Raw genomic sequence first — 21301 nt, 5'->3', positions numbered from 1 at the left:
ATGAAACTGCCTATCTTTATCGTTATTTGTTCTCAACCATGGACAGACTTAGGCACTCTCTTCTAGGGTTGCCATATTGTATATTTTTCCAATGGGGATTGGTATAGAAATATAAATACGGGCACTTTAATGTGTTGAACACTGATCCATTTGAAATTCCCGAATGGTTCACCGTCAGTTGTGTTTGGCAACAGGAATTTCTGGTAGTCTCTTTTTCCCATACATGAGAGACATTTACTGTCGTATTTGTATTTTGTGCGTTTGTGGTGTGTCAATGGTTGATTTCTACCGACAGGATTGACTACACACCGGTTGCTCAACGTACACAATATAAGTGGCAATGGGGGTGAAACTCAATAAGGTTTCAACTGCTCGTTTAGGGAGAACAACCAATGGAGAGAATTAACAGACAGTGACTGGTCGTAATCCGGGGCCTGGTAATCGTTTTGTAAAGAGTTTGCAAAAAGTATCTTATTTTATTATTGGGGGAGCATTCTTTTTTGGGAGTGTGGCCCCTGCATGTGTGTTGAGGCCAATGAGAGCACCCGTAGAAGCATCTTGGGGGGGGGGATTTCTGCCTTCCATAGGGGGCAGCGGGGTGGTCATTTCACCCCATTGTGTCTGGGCGTGGGCGGTAGACTCCCCCACATAAAACTTTTTTCCTTTAATATTATATTAAATAAATATTATTTAAAAAGTGTTTCAAATGCGTTTGCATCCAATCACTGGTCTTGACACTCATATTGATGTACAATGGATGTCCAGCTCATTGTAAAATTTTAATGGATGTCTTCTAGGTATCCACAAATCCTCGTTGTAAGAGGGGTTATCGGCATTATGACCCTGCTACACACCATTCATTTGAGTGTTGACATTACTTTCTTTGAAAATAAACCATAACTTTCTGCTGGGGTTGTGATATTGCAACTGACATTTTCCAGTCCTCTCTTATTCCTGCTTCGATTCATATCATTGACACCTCATCTCCAGCTCAGCAAGCACCATTACAGGTTTATCAACACCGACAAAAGTCGTCACTGCCAGCCGCAAGACCATCTCTTACGTCCACGCAGTCTAATTCTGTGGCTGATGCTTGTGGTCCCTCATCCTCTCCTACAAACTTACCAGTTGCTCTCCAGAAAGTTACCTGATCATGTACTCAAGATCTGATTGCATATCCTATTGATAAATTTGTGTCCATTTCTTATTTTAATTTGCATTACATAGTTTTACCTTGTCCTTGTCATCTCATATTGTTCCTAACACTTATCATTAGGCTTTATCTCATCCTAGTCGGAAGTCAGCCATAGAAGTGGGATATGGATGCTTTAATTTACTTAGATGGGGCACTTGACGAGAAATTAAATACATAAATATCGTAAGGTTCTAAATATCAGTTGTGAGGCCATTTTAGTCAGGCCCGAAACCGAGACATCTCGGATCTCGTTTCGAGGTTTCAACACTGGGTTTCGACCCTGAATCCCCTGGGTTTTGTTTCGGCCAGGACCAAAACCGAGACAACTCAGAGATTTCGGTCAGTTTCATCCAAGATTTAGTTCCATGAAATATTGGCAGAAATAGCACACTAACTCCATATTTTGTCACATAGTACCAGAGTCAGTATTTAAAAGAAAAAGTATCAGACTCACCAAATGCATTATTAAATCAACCCCCTTATGCAGCATGTATCTCATGGTTAAAATATCAAACTAACCTAAAATTGGACAAAATTTCAATAAGAGTCAACAGCTTCTTTGAGAAAAATGGTTCCTTTAAAGCCACCGGAGCAGATAAATCAGTTCCAATGCCACCTAGAAAATCAACCAAATCAATTCAAATGTTATTAGTGGTCAGTTGCAGTTCAACGGTTCAACCATATTTGACTAGCTGGTCTGGCGAGCTCTTAAATACTATGGTCTCCTAAACAGTTAAATTCATCTGAAGGCAAAAATGGAAATACTAACATTTGTTCTGATGTATCAGGCCAGGTTTGAAATTAATAGTTACACCCAGATTCAATTTAGAGCAGCCTTTAGCATTTTAATGACCAAAAAATTAATTTTCAGGGGGGAGGGATGATAGATTTTCCAACAGGAAGCTTATAAATACAAAATCATACCCTTTATTAAATCAGAGTCCAGGACTGAGGCAGCCTTAGCTAAATATTGATCTGCTAAGGAGTTCTCACTAGAACCAGCTTCTGTTCCCATCAATTCATCTCTCTCAGAATTATCACCATCTAAGAATATCCGGATAGCCTTTCAACAAAATATAAATAGGAAATAAGCATCAAAATAGGACAAAAAGGGGTTACACACAAACATACATAAAAGAAAGCAAAGCCTATGTATGTAAGGAAAAGCACTCAGCCAAAGATAAGGTAGTAAGGTACCCATCACTTGGTGAGATTATCCACAATCATCTCACATATGATAAGATCCCCTTGGTTAGTGACACAAAACAATCAGCCAATCAGGTCATGGTCCATTATAGGCAGGATAGGGAAAGCCAGGAAAGGAAAAGTGGACTCTGGTTAATGCTCTTAAACATATGTTGTTTCTTCATAGTTACTATAACATGCTAGTGCTTACCAATCCTTTTTGTTATTATTAGAAAAAAGGAGAAAAAAAAAAAAAAAAAGATGGGTAATTAGAGAACAGAAGGAATCAACAGAACTTAGACAACTACACTAATAAAGGGAAAAGGAACAGATCAGTGGAAGTTGGCTTCCGACTATTAAGGAAAAGCCATTGTACTTAGGGACATGGCCCCTAAATAGACATCAAGCTCTCTAAAAAGTCATATTGGACTACTAACAGAAGAGCTATTGAACTTTACCACAAGAATCACCCCACACACTTCTCGATAATATCAGTGATGCCTTGTTAAGGCCAAAGGACACCATGAACTTACCCGCAGCATTAAAATTGTGCAAAAAAGATGGCCATGACAGAAGACACACCTAGTCTTTGTGCCATCTCCCAAATAACACCAGAAAATACTCTAATTAGTTTGTTGCCCCATAATGGTGGCTCAGGTTTATAGGCTACCGAGTCTCCAAGCCAATATAACTAGGACTTGAGTGACATCAACATCCAAACCCCACCCCAAGGCAAGGAAAAGCTGTATCCCATTTGAAGCAATTATTTCAATTTTCACCACAGTCAAAGCTTCCCATGATATCTTTTTCTTCCTCATTACTGATTTTGGTTTTCATATCACGGATGTTGGTTTGTGCTTTATGGCATTTCCATTATCAAACTAATCCAACCCCGCAAAGGATTGTTCATGGAATTACCATCGTAACTTTGAGAAACAAATTTTTTTAATTTATGAACTTTGGGAGAATAAGATGAGAACTGCATCATTTTTTTCCCCGTCTAAGAGCATTTTAAGTTTTTAACCCACCTTAATGAATTCATAGAACAGACTCAGAGGCAAGGAAAACAAAGAGAAACTGCAAGCATGCAGTGTTGGTCTGAATACAAAGATATACTAGAGAAACAACTCTAGGACGAGAAGATCAGGTCAAATGAACAGATACCAAGTATGAATCATCAATTCAGAACCATTAACACCTAATACTTGAAAATGGGACTATAGGCACTTCATTCTCCACTAAGAAGAATGAAAAGGTATAAGCCTCCACCATAATAGGACAAAGGATCATAAGCACATTATTCTCCAGTTTGTGGACACCAATTTTTCACCAAAATTACCTCCCAACTTTGACAATTTAAATTTTTTTGGTAAATAAGTATATTACCCAACCCCAAGAGGGGGCAGGGAAGAGAGAGCCAAAGAACCAACGTACAAGGGAAAACCAGAAATAGGGGGGGCGGGGGGAGAGAGAGAGGACAAAGGAAAAAAAATAGGGGGGGGCGATCCTCCAGCCTACACAAAGGAGGACCGCAAGAGGGCATTATCAAGGCCCCAGAAAGTCAAAATGTGTCTGTTCCTAGGGGTATCCGAGAAGGGCCTCTAACGAATACAGTTGATCTTAAAGGACACATCGAAGGAGATGGCTTTCCAAATCACATCGAAAGATCTCGAGTTGGAAGTCCATCCCCTGATGTTCCTCTCCATCCAGATGTGGTGAATAGCGGCGCTAAAAACCAACTTCCCAATAGTGTCGCAAATGGAGTTCCCTGCAAAGGTTTTGAGCAGCCAAAGCCATTCAAGGTCAAAACACCTGATCCTTCTGCTACGCGGCCAAAGGAGGATAAAGCTTTTTTCCAAATGGAGGAGGTAAAGGGGCAGTCAAAGAAGAGATGAGGGGTATCTTCTCGGCCGATCCAGCAAAGGTTGCAGGAGGGGGAGACTGGGATGGTGCGGTGAACAAGGAAGGCTTAGGTAGGCAGGCAAAGTCTGAGGGCTATCCAAACAGTCAGGCTGTGGCGGGGAATGTGGCCTTTGAACCAGACTAGGTTATGCCAGGGGACAGGGGTACTGGGATCTCTGGAGAAGTTCCAAGCAGAGGAGGAGGTGAAGATGCCAAAGGGGGAGGGAAGCCAGAGGACCTTATCCGCATGGGGGGAGGGGATATGAGGCAAAGGGGGAAGGGATCCCCAGATCTGAGAGATGATGTCTGGGTTGAGGGAGGGGTTGGGGGTCCAAGAGCCAGAAGAAATGATGGAAGAGACCAGGGCGGCCTTTGGGAGACCAGAGGAGTAGATGGCTCTAGGGCCAAGAAGATTATAGAGGATACCTAAGGGGTGCCAAGTATCAAGACAGAGAGAGGTGGAGTTACCATCAGAGATGAAGGAGGAGATACCACGAAGGGCCAGAGGGCGGAGGGAGAGGATCTTCCGCCAGATCTAAGAGGAGTCGGCATGGATATGGACAGTCCAGATGGAGTCAGATTTGACGAGGTAAGCGTGAACCCAAGAAACCCAGATAGAATCCTAGCGGGAAGAGATTCTCCAGAGGAGCTTGAGGATCCCTGCCGTGTTCGAGTCACGAAAGCGGCGGAGGCTAAGACTGCCCTCCGATTTGGGAAAACAAATAGATTTCCAGCTAACAGGGTGGAGAAATCTGGGAGTGTCACTACCCTTCCAAAGGAAAGCGCAGAGGATGCGCTCAATGGCCTTGATAGCAACAAAAACTCTTACATTTCAAAACGTGTCTTCATGAGTATATCATCTGTCGCAAATGGAGCATTACTTATGAGTATGTTGCACGGGTTGAAACTAGGTATCCCCATTTACATGACAACTAATATATGTTTTATGTAAAACACTCAAAGTTGGTGCACTGTAGGACCAAAATAACTGAAATTTATAGAATATTAACTCTTGGATAATTATTTAGAAACCATAATAAGAGAACAACAAGCATAAATTAGTCCCACAAATGTCAAGAGGATATGAAGAACTACACAGTAGTCAGTAAATATACCTTCAGTTCACTGCCAGCAGAAGGAGGACAAAAACAAAACAGGAAAACAAAGTTCTAAACATCACGAATGCCTTTCTATTCGAAAGAAACAAATGGTAAAAATGAAGACATTATGACATAAGCATTATCAAGTAGAAGAACTACAAGACTCACTTGCTTTGTTCCCCAAAGACCAAGATTTTCCAAACAGAAAATCAGATTATCATGCATCTTCCCTAGTGACCTCTTACTATTTTGGAGGCGGCTACGATCATCAGCCTTCATGCTCAGCATTGACATACACTGATTTTAACACAATAGAAATAGCAATATGTAGAAGTCAATGGAGGAAAATGAAAATCCAAGGTAATAGACAAATTATAGAATAAGGTACCTGGCCTTTTATCTCCTCAAGTCTTTGAACACAGGATGTATCATAGCTCAAAGAAGCATTTACAACAGGACCATAGTAATAAACTTTTACTTTTGGAGATGCAACAAAACTATCCAATTCTTCTTTGTTACTAACAGAACAAACCTGTGAAACTTGAAGGAGTTAACGAATGGCCGCTAACCGATTTATATCTAGGTTAGACATCAGCATGTTCAACATCCTCAAATCACATGCATAGCATAAAATTGGAGCACATAGAAAAGTTTCTGGATCTGCATGTAATGCAGTGCTCACCCCGAACCAGAGAAGTCCAGGGGAAGATCAGCTTGCGACAGGATTGCAGATAAGGAATAAAACCAGATTTGAGGAAAACTGACACCTAACCAAAAACAAATCAAATGTGCAGAAAAATCTGATCCAATAGTCAAATTAGTAGAACCAAGGTTTAAAGTATCGGCATCACATATCATATCTGTGGGGTGATTTTAAGAGAACTATCGTATCGTATCGGAGATACGCATCGCATGCTGTAGATACACATGGAAATGGTCAAGATACACATGGAAATACACTTTTGGAGCAAAAAACAATATAAATAAGCAATATATACCATGTGTCATGCATAAACAGTAAAATTGAGAATAACGAATAACCAATCAAGTGCATTAAATTGAATCTGAGATATAAGTGTTGATTCAACCAAAGTGCAGTTTGTTTCCTTGATTTGATTAGTTTTTCAGCAAAGAATCAAAGCCCCAAGCATGAAATTTGAAAGAAGAGGTCACAAAATTGAAGTTTTGGATGAAAACTTGTTCGTCTAGACACTGTTGGTGCTTTCTGGTTTCTGGAATCATGATTCTGAAGTCACATGTGCCTTTTAATGTGCGTATCGCAATGTATCAATGGTATCGCATTGTATCGGCCGATACAATGCAATATGTATGGATAATTTAAATTGTTTTTTTCAACCCCCTAAATCAGTCGTATCGAATGTATCAATGGTATCGCATTGGCCGATAAGATGCGATACCAATCGATACACTTTATTTTAAAAAAAAAAAGCGACGTATTGGCCTGTAACGTATCGCAGCCTTGCAATACCGTTATACCGATACGTATCGGCCGATACTTAAAACCATTATAATTTATAACCACTCCACAAGAGGATCGCAATCAGGTCCAGCAACAGTAAATACTTCGATAGGTTCTCAGATTTGCTGGAAATTTCAGAACAATAAAATAAAAAACAAGAAATCGAAGAAGGGAAGAAGAAGATAGGGTAGTCTCTCTTAGACTAGGATCTCTCATCCATGGCCTCTCAACATATTTTGGTCTCTCACCAATGGCATCTTGCCATACTCTCTCACAGAGCAAAGCACAAAGCTATGTTTTTTTTTTTTTTTCAATCGCATTAATCAAATTTGTGTAAATGGTTGCAGCCCCTTACAAACTTATATAAAAGACTCAAAAACATACTCAAACACTAAAAAGGTAAGGCCTAACCCAATCCTTAACTAATAAGGTAACACAAATTGACTAGGAAAACCAAAATAATGAAAGAAACTGACTCAAAACAAGATTCTAACTAAATTAATGAAGGGATCTTCTCACGTAGGTAGGTCGGATGGAGTGGATTCGGCCCTAAATATGGTTATGGGTTCTGCTTGTGCATCTGGGTTAGATGTGGGTGGGTCGGATTATGACCAATTTGATCAAGAGGAGATGCAAGGTGGGTGGACTCAGGTGTTGGGTCGAAAGAATCGTGATGGCTGTAGGAAACCCCCTCGAGGTGGTCGGGTGGGTTACCATATGGCAACTCCAGTTAGTGGTAGAACTCGATGTCAAAAGAAGGCAAAGCCTAGTGTTAAAGCGGTAGACACGGCAGTAGAAAAATCTCTGGTTGAAAAGGAGACTTCATCTCCCTTTCCACCAGAGGAGGAGGCTCTTTTGGCTCGTGTGGCTTTTGATCGGCCCGGTGTATATGCCGAGATCCCCCGACGATCAAATAGGACAAGGACCCCGTCGGTGCGCCTCGCAGATCCCCCGTAGCTTTGTTTTATTATTTCTCTCGGGTAAGCAAGTGGCTTGAAGCCCTCGCCATTATGGTTTAGGACTGAGTTCCCCTTTTTTAATCTTTAGCTTTCTTTGCCAGTATTCTGTCATAGGCTTGTTTGCCTCGTTTTATTCAATAAAATTTCTCTTTTCTTAATAAAAAAAAAAAAAAACTAAATTAATGAAGTAAATCCCGTTTTCCTACTTTCTACCCATATTTTGGGCCCATTAAATGGCCCATTGAGTTGGCAACGGGTTCATCAGAATCAACTTGTGTCCTATGCCAGATGGAACTCTGGACTATTGGGAGCTCTTGGAGGCAACTCTGAAGGTATCTTGTAGCTGGTTTTGTTAAAAACTTCCTTCTTTGTTCAGTGTTTTGATGTTTTAAAATTGGATGATATGCCATATATTTAGCTTGTGAATTACACCTGACACCAATGGAGTTAGGTTTTATTATCTTCATCTTACAAGAGTGACAAAGCACTGCATATCTTTTATGGAAGTGAAATCAAGTGAGGACTTCTCATTGCAGCTGAGGTACCAACGTTTGAGAAAACTATGTTTGAGGTATCTCATGTTTGAAATATTATGTTTGGGATTACTAGACAAGGATAAATTAGTCAGGTTTGACAACAAATTGGTATATTTTACGAAGATATCCCTTACATAAAACACCCCTTCCAATGGATTATCAACGGAGTTTCACTTTCTATCTCATCAACGTTTTTCATCACCTCTATAAGTCCATATCCAAGCGAAGACCAAGATTAGAGCGATATGATCAAAGGAGGGAAGTAGAAATTAAGGGGTCCGATTATTGCAAAAACCCAACCTGAAATCCACATCAAACATATTCCAAGCATCCAGTAAGTGGGCAGACTGATATCGGGGAATTTCGCTGCTGGTTCTAGCGATTTGGTGACGACCTCTTGCACAGAACTTTGTTCTATGCGTCACCCAACACACATAGAGGCCATTACCTATGGTGAAGGCAATTAGCGCCACACCAACTCCGTCTGTTGAAGGCCTCTGGAAGACGAGAAGAACTCCTGCAGTCATGGGTGTGGCGAAGGTGCTCCAGATTATGAAATTTACCATGAATTCAGGCCATTCTCTGACTGCCTTTTGCCTCAAGAAGGAAAGAATGATGCTTAGAACAGTTACGCCGTATATTATGACCCTCCCCAGACTCCGCAGTGGCGGGAGCCTCATGTACTGGGTATGCCCCTTTATTCTTTCTGTTTTTTCCTCCCTTTGAGGAGCCCCTGAACTGCCTTGAAACCAAGAAAAAGACTAACCTAATGCGGCAGCCTTGTGCTGGAGAAACAGAAGCAGAAATATTTGATTGGCATAAGCCCTTGAATTGAGGTTGGGCATTGGTGCAATGGTAAGGTTGCTCCATTGTGACCAAGTGGTCGCGAGTTCAGGTTTGGAAACAGCCTCTCTACAAAAGCAGGGGTAAGGCTGCGTACATTATGACTCTCCCCAGACCCCACAGTGGTAGGAGCCTCGTGCACTGGGTACACATTTGATTAAATTGGCCCATTATAAAGAAAACCCATGCGATCAAAGTCCCAACTCCCAACATCTACATAACCCAACCCAAAGCTTATTTCCAATAAAATAAGCCCTCTAGGTGACTTATCTGCATCAATCGAGCTATGGCTCATACTACAACTGAGTTGATGTGGTTGAGAACTTGAGATCACTTCTTCTCAAGCTTGGGTTTCTAGTTACTAAACCTATAGATCTGTTTAGTGATAATTAGGCGGCCATTTACATTGTTAGTAATCCAGTGTTCTAAGAGAGAACTAAGCACAGTGAGATCAAACGTCATTTTATGAGGGATGCAATAATAAGGAAGCAAATCGCTACTCCGTTTGTCTCTTTTAGGAATCAACTTGGTGATATGTTCACCAAAGCTTTGTTTCGTCCAACCTTCCTTGTGGGTTGTTCAAAGCTGGGCATGGGAGATGTATATGCTCCAGCTTGAGGGGGAGTGTTGAGAATGGTGTTATTGTATTAATGGTGTCATAGGGGTAGTTTGGGTATTTATATGAGTTGTTAAGGGATTTATGAATTGACTTAAGTTCAGGGGTATACTTGTCAATCCCTATTATTAATTCAATATATAAGGACTCACGGTTTAAGATTTACCCGAAACCGTGAGCCTCTTTCTGTTTTGTCTTGCAGCACATCTTCTTTCTCCTTCTCTTCTCTCCTTCTCACCCTCTTCTGTCTCTCTTGAGCACTGGTAGCTTGTTTCCGATATCGTTTGAAGGAACAATGATTGGGATCATGGAAACTTGAAAACACTAAAAATCAAATCAAACTTGGGAAGTGGCCCATTATCATTCTCCCTTGTCATTCCAATATGAATAGAAGTGGTGGACGCCTTAATGCTACTGTTAAATAATGTATTGTACCGCAGGGGTATTTTTGTCTAATCACTGCGGTACTGTTTCTGTTGGCACTATAAATCTTATTGCTGTGTGATCACGACAAGAGTTATCCTCTATCGTGATATGTATAGTTGTCCTAGGTTGTTTTAGTTTGATTTGGTTTTCTTATTGAGAGTTGTACTTTGAGTTGGGTTATTAGACTGATATTATAAATAAGGGAAAGAGAACAACACCTGGTTGCACAGCGCACGCCGCCCTTGTGACCTGACACAGGACACGCAAAATGACCGCCGCACCCCTGGTCATTTCTGGGGTTCCAGGGGGTACCACGGTCATTTCACGTGCCCCTGTGTCAGGGCACAGGGATGGCATGCGCTGCGCGACCAGGTGGCGTTCTTCTTTCTCCCTATAACTAATTAACAGCCCACGATAGTCAGGTATTCTGAATTATTGTGGTTCAGCAACATTCTTCCCTTCTTCCATCATCTCTCTCTCTCTCTCTCTCTCTCTCTCTCTCTCTCTCTCTCTCTCTATATATATATATATATATATATATATATATATAGATAAGGAATCTCTGTTTTAGGGTTGCGGCCAAGGTTTAAAGTATCGGTATCAGGTGTCGTATTGGTCAGGCGATTTAAGAGACGTATCGTATCGGAGATACGTGTCGAACAGTGCAAAAACACATGGAAATGGTCAAGATACACATGGAAAACAATAAAATGGAGAATAATGTATAACCAAACAAGTGCATTAAATTGAAATTGTTATAAAAGATGAGGTTTCTTACATGTACAGTCATTCTATAGCCATGAAGAGTACAAATCCTTGCAAATGTTAGACTTTGATGCATCTAATAGCTAAGTTTAACCTAAATGCCTGGATTTATAGCAAAAAACTGAACTAAAAACATGATTTAAACAAAAAAAATCAAGTTTTTTCAAAAACCATGCCTTTTCCTATGAAATCCCCTTGAATCTTTGATTTCAACTTGTTGGATGATGTTTTTCCATGACTTGAATTGTTTTCAAGTGTTGAATGGAAGCCCCAAGCTTGTGAGTGTGAAAAATCAAATAAAGAAGCAAGATTTCAAGGTTTTTAAAGTGGGTTTTGGGTGTTGTTTCCGCCTCTGGCTTGCTGTGTCGGGTTTCTAGGTAAAACAGAGGGTTTAAAAGCTTTGTCTCAATCGTATCGATATGTATCGAGCCATATCGGACAGTACATCTCGATACGTATCAATACGTTTTAATGTTCACTTAATGGCTTGTGTCGGCATATCGAGTGTGTAGATACATATCGAGCATATCGTATCGTATCGGTGCGTATCGGCCAATACAATATGATACACTTTTTTTTTATTTATAAAAAAACGGAGAAGTATCGGTCAGTATCGTATTGATACCAGCCGATATGATACAACACGGACCAATACTTTAAACCATGATTGCAGCACCCTATTCTGCATATATCTACAATTCTACATAAGGGCGTAGTTGATGGTGATTTAACGATAAACAAGGGCTCCTTTTATCTATATACTGATTTCCATGAAGTGATTAATCAACTGGGAGCAGATTCTGCACTTATGAAGCTCATCTCTCGTTACAGCTATCATCTTATTTTTATTTGTTTTCCGAATGTTACTATTTAACTGAAAAATATGTAAAACAGATGGTAAGGAGTATCCAACAGGACAAACTTTTATTTTTTGAGATATTGTGTGTTCCACAAAAGCTAATAATAAGTCCAGCCAAATTATGGTGTGAATGACAAATGCAAGGGTCCATATGGAAGGTGAGAACAGAGGAGGTACTGATTCAGGTCCTTAGAGTAATCTTCAAGAATACAACAGCAAGACAAATAGGCAGTAAATCAAAAGCTTTTCTCAATTTAGTCCTCAGACCAGACCTTTGCATCAAGTAATTTCTCAAGGCTGTTGATACTTATTGGTAGTTCCTCTTTGGATGCACCTGAAAGAGTAACAATTCAACCAAATAAGGTCAAACCAATGTAAATGTCATAATTGTCTATCTTGTCTTCTGATTACTTAACTAATTGTATCAAAAGCAATTCCTATATTGGCTAGTCAAGTGAAAGGAAAATCATTGAGATGTGACTTTAGGTATACTTAATCAGCTATATGGATGTGACAACATATCGTGCTTGTGAGAAATAAGGTCAAGTGCACTTCATAACCTCCAACTCTCCAAAGATTTTATTGCTAATTCTCGTCACGCTTTTTTTCCTTCGTGATTTGCTGGATTCCTTGTCGATTCTTACCCAAAGAGATTCTATTCGGAAGTATTATATATATGTCCAAGGTCCAATATTTAAATCGTTTCAAAGGTAACACTGTCCAAGTCGCAAGGGAGACTACAAACATATGTACATTCATGAGCTTCAATCAAGTCCGACAGGTATCCAGTATCCACTTACCCCCCCCCCCCCAGCCCAATAAAGGTGCACCTTCGAGTTGAAGACAGCCAGAATGTATAACGGAGTTTGACAACCAAGATTCAAGGACATTAAAATAGTTCGAGTGGAGGGATTAGCAAAATCTGAATTTTGAATAGACAACGGTAGAAGAAAAATACCAGAATCAGAAATTGCAGTTCTCAGGAGGCAAAAACAGGATTGAATTCGCACACGGAACATCATGTTCAGCACATTTGAAATCCTTCTCAAAATGTAATTGGACTCAATGTGAATAAGAGTACCATGGGAAATCCTTGCCTGGCAGGGGTGTGTTTAGAGATCATGAGGGAGCTGTTCTTTTTGTTATGGGCCCCATTGGCACCATCGCTTCCATTACGGCTCAACCTAAAGTGGTGATTAAGGATTGGCGATTGGAGTTGCAAATGGATGGCTGGAGACTAATATTGAAGGTAACTCTGAGCTGGTCATGGGTCGTGGTTCATGGAGATATATATCTCACAGAAGAAAAACTGAAGCCTTACGCAGTAGCGGGAACATTGTTTTTTCAAGGAGGGTTTGTTCTGCAATCTCTTTAGTGGATGAGTTGGCCAGGGGGGCGTTAGCATACAGGAATTGTTTTGGGGGCTTGCCTTGCAGGCTAGTCTTTCTTGGGGCTTTGGTTTGCTTTGGTCATACTTACAGACTTACAGTTGTTGTATATTATGTTGTACTGTGTTAGTTTAGTGGCCTTGTCCTCTATCATCTTTTCTTAAGGAATTTTTGGTTACCTACCCCCCCTGCCAAAAAAAACACTGAATCAAACTCTGATTTATAACAGATAAGAGAGTGTTGTATTACCTTTTCCCACAATAGGAGATGCTGTCATGCCAAATACACGGGGACGCTTCAATGCACCAGGTTCATAGAACTACAAGATTGTCACACATTTAATTGTTACAAGGAGTTGGGAAAGAAAAAAAGTAAATAGGTTGGGAAGTACACACACCTTCATGATTTGTGCATACGGATGACTGCTTCGTGCCTGTGCATGATGACACTCATCGAATATCAATAGTGCAATTTGTTCCATTCTGATGAAGCAATGGTGTAAATTACGTACTAGTATTTGAGGGGTCATAACAAGAACCTGTACAGCCCTTGTCACAGTAAGCATAAGAAAACCCAAGGTAACTAAGTGAAGAATTAGAACTAATAGTATTTCCATCCATATATTTTATTAAAAGGTCACGCAAGTTAGAATTCACCTGAGCTTCATGAGTAACTATTTCTTACATCTTCAGCAAGCTTCCTCATAGTTTCAGTAACAAGCTACTTTCTTTTAACGCGTTAGATCAAGTGAAATGGAGGAGGGTAAACAATTTCAGTTTCTTTCCTTCTTCAAGGTTGAACAATTGGAGGGGAGTTACACTGGAATTTCTTTCGGCAAATACTTAAGATAATTGTTTTTCCTCCTTTTCTGGTTTTATACTGCAATTAAATTTGGTTTTCCCAGAATACAAAGACTGTTGGATTGTATGGGACAGAATACTGTGGGGGTATTCTGGTCTTTTTGTCTTTTATTATGCTTTGTATTGACTTTATATTAGAGTCGGTTATGCTAGGGACAATTCTGTCCATGTAATTTGTGGTTATTTATTATAAATACAAAGCTTGGGATCAGTCATTGATCATCCAAGCATTATACTCTAATTCTGATCTGTTAACAAAGACCATCTCAGTAGACGAGGCTCCCGCTACTGCAGGGTCTGGGAGGGGCAAATTTACGCAGCCTTACCCCTGCTTTGCAGAGAGGTTTCCATGTTTCGAACCCGCAACTTGATGGTTGCGATATCGCAACTTAACCGTTGCACCAAGGCTCACCCAGAATCTACACATACATACAAATTGCAACCATCCCTCAACCTTTTACCCTCACAGTAGTGATCAAGGCTTCAACTTGGAATAAGTATCAGTTACAATCAAAGCAAAAGTCAAATAGAAAATATCCTCAAGTTTCATATCTTTTCAAAACATTACTAAGCTGCAAGACTAGAAAAATTCCAATATATTTAAAGTAAAAATTTTTTGAAACATAATGCAAGACCCAAAATTTCACCAAATTTTAAAAAATTTGCAGTGATGATAAAATTGATGTGTTAACAAAGATTAAAAAGAAAATGCAACAGGTTGCATAAAGGACTATACACAGGATGTCAAGTTGTCAACAAACCCTCCACCATTTTTTTTAAAATTAGGAAAATATATTAGCTGTTCCATTTGTTTGATGGGAAAATTATTGCCCACAAAATCAACTTAGTTATAAAACTTATTCCATGTTTCTTTGTCATTTATCTTTTGTTTTTATTGTGCATGACAAGAAAGCATGTTTTTGGATGGGAGATAGTGAGAAATAATTCAGCCATATGTAGAAGTGGTGTCCGACCTGCTATGATGAATGGGTGGAATGTTGGGCAGTTAAGAAGTGCCATATAGCGAAGCTATGTGTTGCAGGGATGAGGATGTTAAGATGGATGTGTGGTAAAACTAGGAAGGATAAAGTGAGGAATGAACATATTAGAACTGATGTGGGACTTGCCCCGATCAGCGACAAGCTCCGAGAAAGTCGTCTAAGGTGGTTTGGCCATGTGCAACGGAGGCTTGGGGACTCCCCAATAAGGAGGAGTGATCTGATTCCGATTGAAGGAGCTAAAAGAGCTAGGGGCAAGCCTAAAATAACCATAGGTGAGGTTGTGAAGAATGACATGCATAGTCTGGGTCGTGTGCCAAGTATGACCTTAGATAGAGCCTTTTGGAGGGAAAGGATCCACGTTGTAGACACCATGTAGCTGAGATTTTTCAGATTTCCTGGGCTATCCTCTTTCCTCTTACTTTCATTTTTCATTTTACATTTATCATTTTTCTTATCTCATTTCTTCATTTTTATTCTTCATCCCTCTTACTTTCCTTTCCTTACTTTGTTTTGAAAGGATCCATGTAGCCGACCCCATTTGGTTGGGATAAGGCTGAGGTGTTGTTGTTGTTGTTGTAGAAGTGGTGTCCAACATAAGTGGCAATGGTAGGATTTTCCAAGTTACAACCACTTCTTTTGGAAAATAACATTCAAAAGTTGCAAATTGATTTTCTAAATTTTGTACCACATTTTCAGAAAATTTAACACGAATTTCCCTTTTCCTGCACCTCAATTTTTTTATTTATTTTCAAGGGTTCAATCTGTAAATCTTCTCCTACTATACAAGGATTTGCTTTTTCAGACTTTCCTGATGCGGATTCAGGGTTCGAAAACCTTTTGGATTCTCAATGGGACCTTCAATCAGGCAGAAACTCACAGAAGGGTTCGGTTACTCAAAGATCAACAGTCTCCAATCGATGGGTGTTCAAAACAGAAATCAAAAAAGGGAAGTAAAACTTCAGCAAGTCAAAACCAGTGGCAAGTACGAAACCAGACTTGATGATACAGTTAGATGTTGGTTTAAATAGGGATTCTTTGTAATTTTTTTTTTAATTTATTCATGTCACTAGAATCGTAGGAAGGTAAGAGTCCAATTTTATTTAAACTTGTCTTCTGTTTTGGATTAGATGAAGTTAGAGTCTAGTTATAATTTCAGTTTCAAAATAGGAATAAGATTTCTTTTCTTTTAAAAGGGCATGTACTCCCATCGATTGAATAGATAGATTTTGAATGAAAAGTTTTGAATTGAAACTGATGGCTGTGTGTGCCTTTCCCTCCTCTGATTTTCTTCTTATCATGCTTCTTCTTCGTCTTTTCTGTTTTCCTCTTTCATACCCTGTTCTGGCTCTAAAACCTGCAACAGATAAGAATCAAGAGGGAGCCTTGCTGTTTATTTAATCGTTGTTGATTGGCTCTGCAATCTGGATCGAAGGAAGTCTATCCTCTGGCGAATATAGTTCCAGAATCTTGGCCGGTTGGCCCCAGATATTTCTCCCTTGGAAAGCTCAGAAGTCAGGTTCAGACCTGGTTTCTATTCTACAGCCAGCAGTATTTTCAGAACATCATCTCAGCTGAGTCCTTGTCTGTTGATCCTATACCTTGGGTGGAATCAATAGTATTGGGTGTGAATAAACTTCTCTTAAGAGCCTGGATCAAGTGCTGCCTTCTAGAGAGAGTTGGGTTATTCGAAGGCTCGCTGGGTTTCAGCCATAGGTCTCGGGTGGAGGTAAGGGACGATAGTTCCTTATCATGCTTTTGTTATTCTGATTATTTATGTAATACCCCGTCCCCAGAAAAGTATATAATATTGAATTTTATTGTTATCAAGCGTAAGCACGTTTGTTTTGATGGAATCTGGTGCGAGTTAGCCCAAAAGAGGGAATTTTGAAAGCAACGGTAAATGTGATTATTTTCACTAATTACAAGTATTTAGTAAAGTTAGAATGACCCTACATTGAGTGTGGACCCTACGGGTGTCCCATAGCAAAGAGAACAAAATAGAAATTGTATCACTTTTAATCAAAAGTTGACTTCGCGTGAATTTTAGAGGCCATTAGAGTTTGGGAAAATCCAAAACACGAGAAACGTAGCTAATTGAATTATCTACTTGACCAAAAAAGAATCGGGTCAAACAGATTTGAGACGAGAAAGTTATGGCCAAAATAGTGGCTAGAAACAGGTAAAAACTTACGCAGAGCATGGTCGGCAGAGGCCTGACGGCCGATCCCGTCAGCCGGTCGACCGGATGCTGACAGTCGATCGTACGGTCAACCAGTTAGCATCCGTCAGGGTGACTTAAGTAGGGCGATGGCCTAACAGTCCACCAGAAGACGGTGACGGTTGACCATCAACGCTCGAACCAGCCCTATTAAGTCCGTTATTTGGCTCATTTGAGCCATTCCAAACATCAGAAAAGTCAGAGGAAAGAAAGGGAAATCAAAGGAGATGCAAGATAGAATGACTATTAGTCATTGAATCGAATTCTAGGCGCATGGGAATCCTTGCAGAGATTGTCAAGATTTAGAGTTGGAGGTTTTGTTATGATTTCAAGCCTGGAAAAGATAAACCTTAAGTTCTTTTTCGATGTATTCATAGTTTTTGGATGTTTTGATCCGTTAGAAAGATGCATAGTACTGTTGTTATGCTGTAGAAATGAATTTCATAGAAAGAGGTCAAGTTTCCACAGTTATATGGAAAAAAGCAGTGAAAATCCTAGTTTTGGGTTTAGGTTTTTCAGTTTGGCCATTGGTTCGACTGTTGAGTTGTCTAGTATTGCCTAGTTGCCTAAGTAGGGCTGTGGAAATGAGTTTAGCTATGTTTGGATGGTGGGAGATCATTTCCATTATCCCAATAGTATAGAAGAGAAGCCTAATGTTTATGAAATGTCGTGTAAGGGTTCATTTGGATTCGAAGAACGACAGAGGATTATTAGAAATACTGTTGAGAATCAGAGATAGAGTATATTACTCAGTGACAGAGACAGGTGAGGGGAATTCTATCATATTTTGCATGTTTTCCCATTATAGTACATAGTATCATTGCCTCTATGATTTATATGTTTTAAAATAGAAAAGAGATAATGTTTTATGATTGTTTACCAATAATGTGAGGCGTAATATGATAGAAGTAAAGTACAGTAAAGAACAGTAAAGTACAGACAAGAACAGTATAGCACAGTAAAGAATAGTAAAAGACAGAACAGAGATGAAGCTGAAGGTTTAGTCAGTATATAGTTCAACAAGAGGAGTGAGAGGGGTACTGGGGTCCTCAACTTTTCTGGGGATTCCATCAATGTCCTGCTCATCTTGGAGTTGAAGTAGATAGTGAGGACTGGAGTGGAGATTAGTAAAAGTAAAGCAAAGGAGCACTAAAGGCTCAAAAGAAAAGATAACACAGAAACAAGCAAAGTATAGAAATTGTGATTGTCCACCCTTCAACCAAAGGGTCTAAGTATTGGTTGAGGTATACTGACACAGCCGAATCTTAAATGATTCACATAGTTGAATCTTCATTGATTCCCATAGCAGACAACAAAATCTTCAGTGATTCCCATAGGTGTTTGTCTTGAGTTCAGTCGTGGTACTGACTCTTTCATATTCACAAAGTTCGGATCCTCCCTGATCCCCATAGTTGGATCTTCACAGATCCCCATAGCAGAATTATGTGTATCCTCTTCCATACAAGCTAAGTGGCGCCGCATATCACCCAGAGAACAGATGAAGGATAATAGACAAAGCAAAGTAAAAACAGAGAATAACCGATAGACAATGTTTTCATTGTACATAACCATGCATTTCAATTATAGTATGAACAGACATAGTATTTCAGATTCATAGTTATAATAGTAGCATGTCATATTATGATTTGCATTCATTGTACGATCATTTACACTCATTAGCTTGATATGAAATGTATTCTTTCTCATTGGGCTAGTGTAACTCACCCCACAAATTATGACTATTTTTACAGAGCATGCACATGTCGAGTGCCCATGCACCAACTATATCAGGAGAGTGAGAGGAAAGGGTGTAGCCCTTCCAAGTAGATTGACAGAGCCAGAGACAAAGATATATAGACACAGACTTTTGATGCATAGAAAAACACTTTTGTACTTCGACAGTTGCATTATGGGATGTATTTGTTAAAGTTTGATCTTGAAGTAATAGAGTAGATGATACAGTACGGATGTACACAGCACAGATGATATAGTATGATGTTACAGAACAATTATGAGATATTTATATAGTTTCCGCTGAAGTATTGTTTTGATATCTCTGATACATGTGATTATTGATGAAAGTTTACAGTTCCACACATAGTACATTATAGTTCCCAACCGTAGTTTAATGGTGGTCAGCGAGGGCCAGCACCATATCCTTATCCCGGATTTGGGGCGTTACAATTTAACCCTTATTTCCCATTATACCCTTCTCTCTAATCTTTTTCCTTGTGATGTCCTTACTTTTCCTTAATTCCTAGGTTACCCTTATTCTTTAAATGGTAATTTCTATTCTGTCCTCCCTTTTAGTTTACGTTATTACCCTTTGAGTTCCCCTATAATTTCGATACTGTCATTTCATTATAGCTTTCAGTTATTTACCATTCTGCCGTTGCTCTTGTAAGACCAAATATTTACCGTTTTGTCACTTGTGCTTATGATTTTGAGTTATCTAACACTTGAGTGGGCCACCGAACAAAGAAAAGAATCCGGCATTTAACAGAGACGATGTTTGGTTGAAAAACATTGTGTGCTGTAATTGTGGCAAGAAGGGTCACTATGGCAATAAATGCCCCAATAAGTCTTGTCCCATAAATGTAGCAGATGAGCAACCAATAGAGAAAGATGACGATGATAGTGCAATTTTATACCCTTACCCTTTTGATGATAATGATCCTACTGATTATGATGATGAAGTTGAAGCTCACTCCACTAGCCTTACATCATTCTCAAATGGACTTTCTTCTGTACGGTACTGGTTCTACAGATCTTGATGCAGTTGTTGATACCGGGGCAGAAACCAATTTCATCTCTGCTGCTTATGTATGAGCACATAACCTTCCACAGAAGTAACTCTTCAAGAAAATTCATGTGCGAGGTTTTGGACCTACAGCTCGAGAAGAGGTAACTGCAATAGTTTGAGTACACCTACAGTTTGGGTCATTACAATACCATGTGCCTTGCCTAGTCACCTTGTTGGCATACTACGACATTCTTCTAGGGTGACCTTGGCAACGATAAGCTGGAATTCTCTACAATGGTGCACGGAAAACCATCAAGATAAAGCAAGGAGGGTGTATATTTCTAATGTTTCCTCATGCATTAAAGGATATGCCGCGGCGACAACAGTTTTCTCCTCCTTTAGTTATGGCTCACTCTCTCCTCCCTACTAATGGAGTTGTAGTTCGATCGTCTACCTCAAGCTACGTGCCACCTCAGTGTTGAGATAATTACAGGGGCATCTTGGGTTCGCAACCTAACTCGACAGAGTCTAGTTCTTTTAAGTCTGGGAGAGTTGATGCAGTTATTCATGTTATTAGAATCGTAGGAAGGAACGAGTCCAATTTTATTTAAACTTGTCTTCTGTTTTGGATTGGATAGAGTTAGAGTCTAGTTATGACTTCAGTTTCAAAATAGGAATAGGATTTCTTTTCTTACAAAAGGGCATGCACTCCCATCGATTGAATAGAGAGATTTTGAATGAAAAGTTTTTAATTGAAACTGATGGCTGCCGTGAGCTGCATGTGCTTTTCCCTCCTCTGATTTTCTTCTTATTATGCTTCTTCTTCTTTTACTTTTCTTCTTCGTCTTTTCTGTTTTCCTCTTTCATACCCTGGTCTGGCGCTAAAACCTGCAACAGATCAGAATCAAGAGGGAGCCTTGCTGTTTATTTAATTGTTGTTGATTGGCTCTGCAATCTAGGTCGAAGGAAGTCTATCCACTGGTGAATATAGTTTCAGAATCTTGGCCCCAGATATTTCTCCCTTGGAAAGCTCCGAAATCAGGTTCAGACCTGGTTTCTATTCTACCGCCAGAAGTATTTTCAGAACATCATCTCAGTTGAGTCCTTGTCTGTTGATCCTATACCCTGGGTGAAATCAATAGTGTTGGGTGCGAATAAACTTCTCTTAAGAGCCTGGATCGATTGCTGCCTTTAAGAGAGAGTTGAGTTATTCGAAGGCTTGCTG

The 21301-nt window shown here is 39.7% G+C and overlaps 1 protein-coding gene across 2 annotated transcripts in view; it reads right to left on the bottom strand.

The window, feature by feature from the left end:
• The window catches only part of LOC122667913 (endoribonuclease Dicer homolog 4-like), a 106348-nt gene that overhangs the window by 55076 nt on the left and 29971 nt on the right, over nt 1-21301 (bottom strand). Inside the window, exons 4-10 of one of the 2 annotated variants that reach the window (XM_043864397.1) lie at nt 13652-13792; nt 13504-13573; nt 12139-12200; nt 5771-5914; nt 5551-5679; nt 2120-2258; nt 1715-1811 (exon numbers count right to left, since the gene is read on the bottom strand). In XM_043864397.1, the coding sequence (XP_043720332.1) occupies nt 1715-1811; nt 2120-2258; nt 5551-5679; nt 5771-5914; nt 12139-12200; nt 13504-13573; nt 13652-13792 (782 nt within the window). Of the gene's footprint in view, nt 1-1714; nt 1812-2119; nt 2259-5550; nt 5680-5770; nt 5915-12138; nt 12201-13503; nt 13576-13650; nt 13793-21301 lie in introns of both variants that reach the window. The other variant, XM_043864396.1, reaches the window with a different exon arrangement.

Source organism: Telopea speciosissima, chromosome 7, assembly GCF_018873765.1.
Source record: "Telopea speciosissima isolate NSW1024214 ecotype Mountain lineage chromosome 7, Tspe_v1, whole genome shotgun sequence".
In the NCBI taxonomy this organism is placed as follows: domain Eukaryota; kingdom Viridiplantae; phylum Streptophyta; class Magnoliopsida; order Proteales; family Proteaceae; genus Telopea; species Telopea speciosissima.
This window is presented reverse-complemented; position numbering and strand designations above follow the sequence as displayed.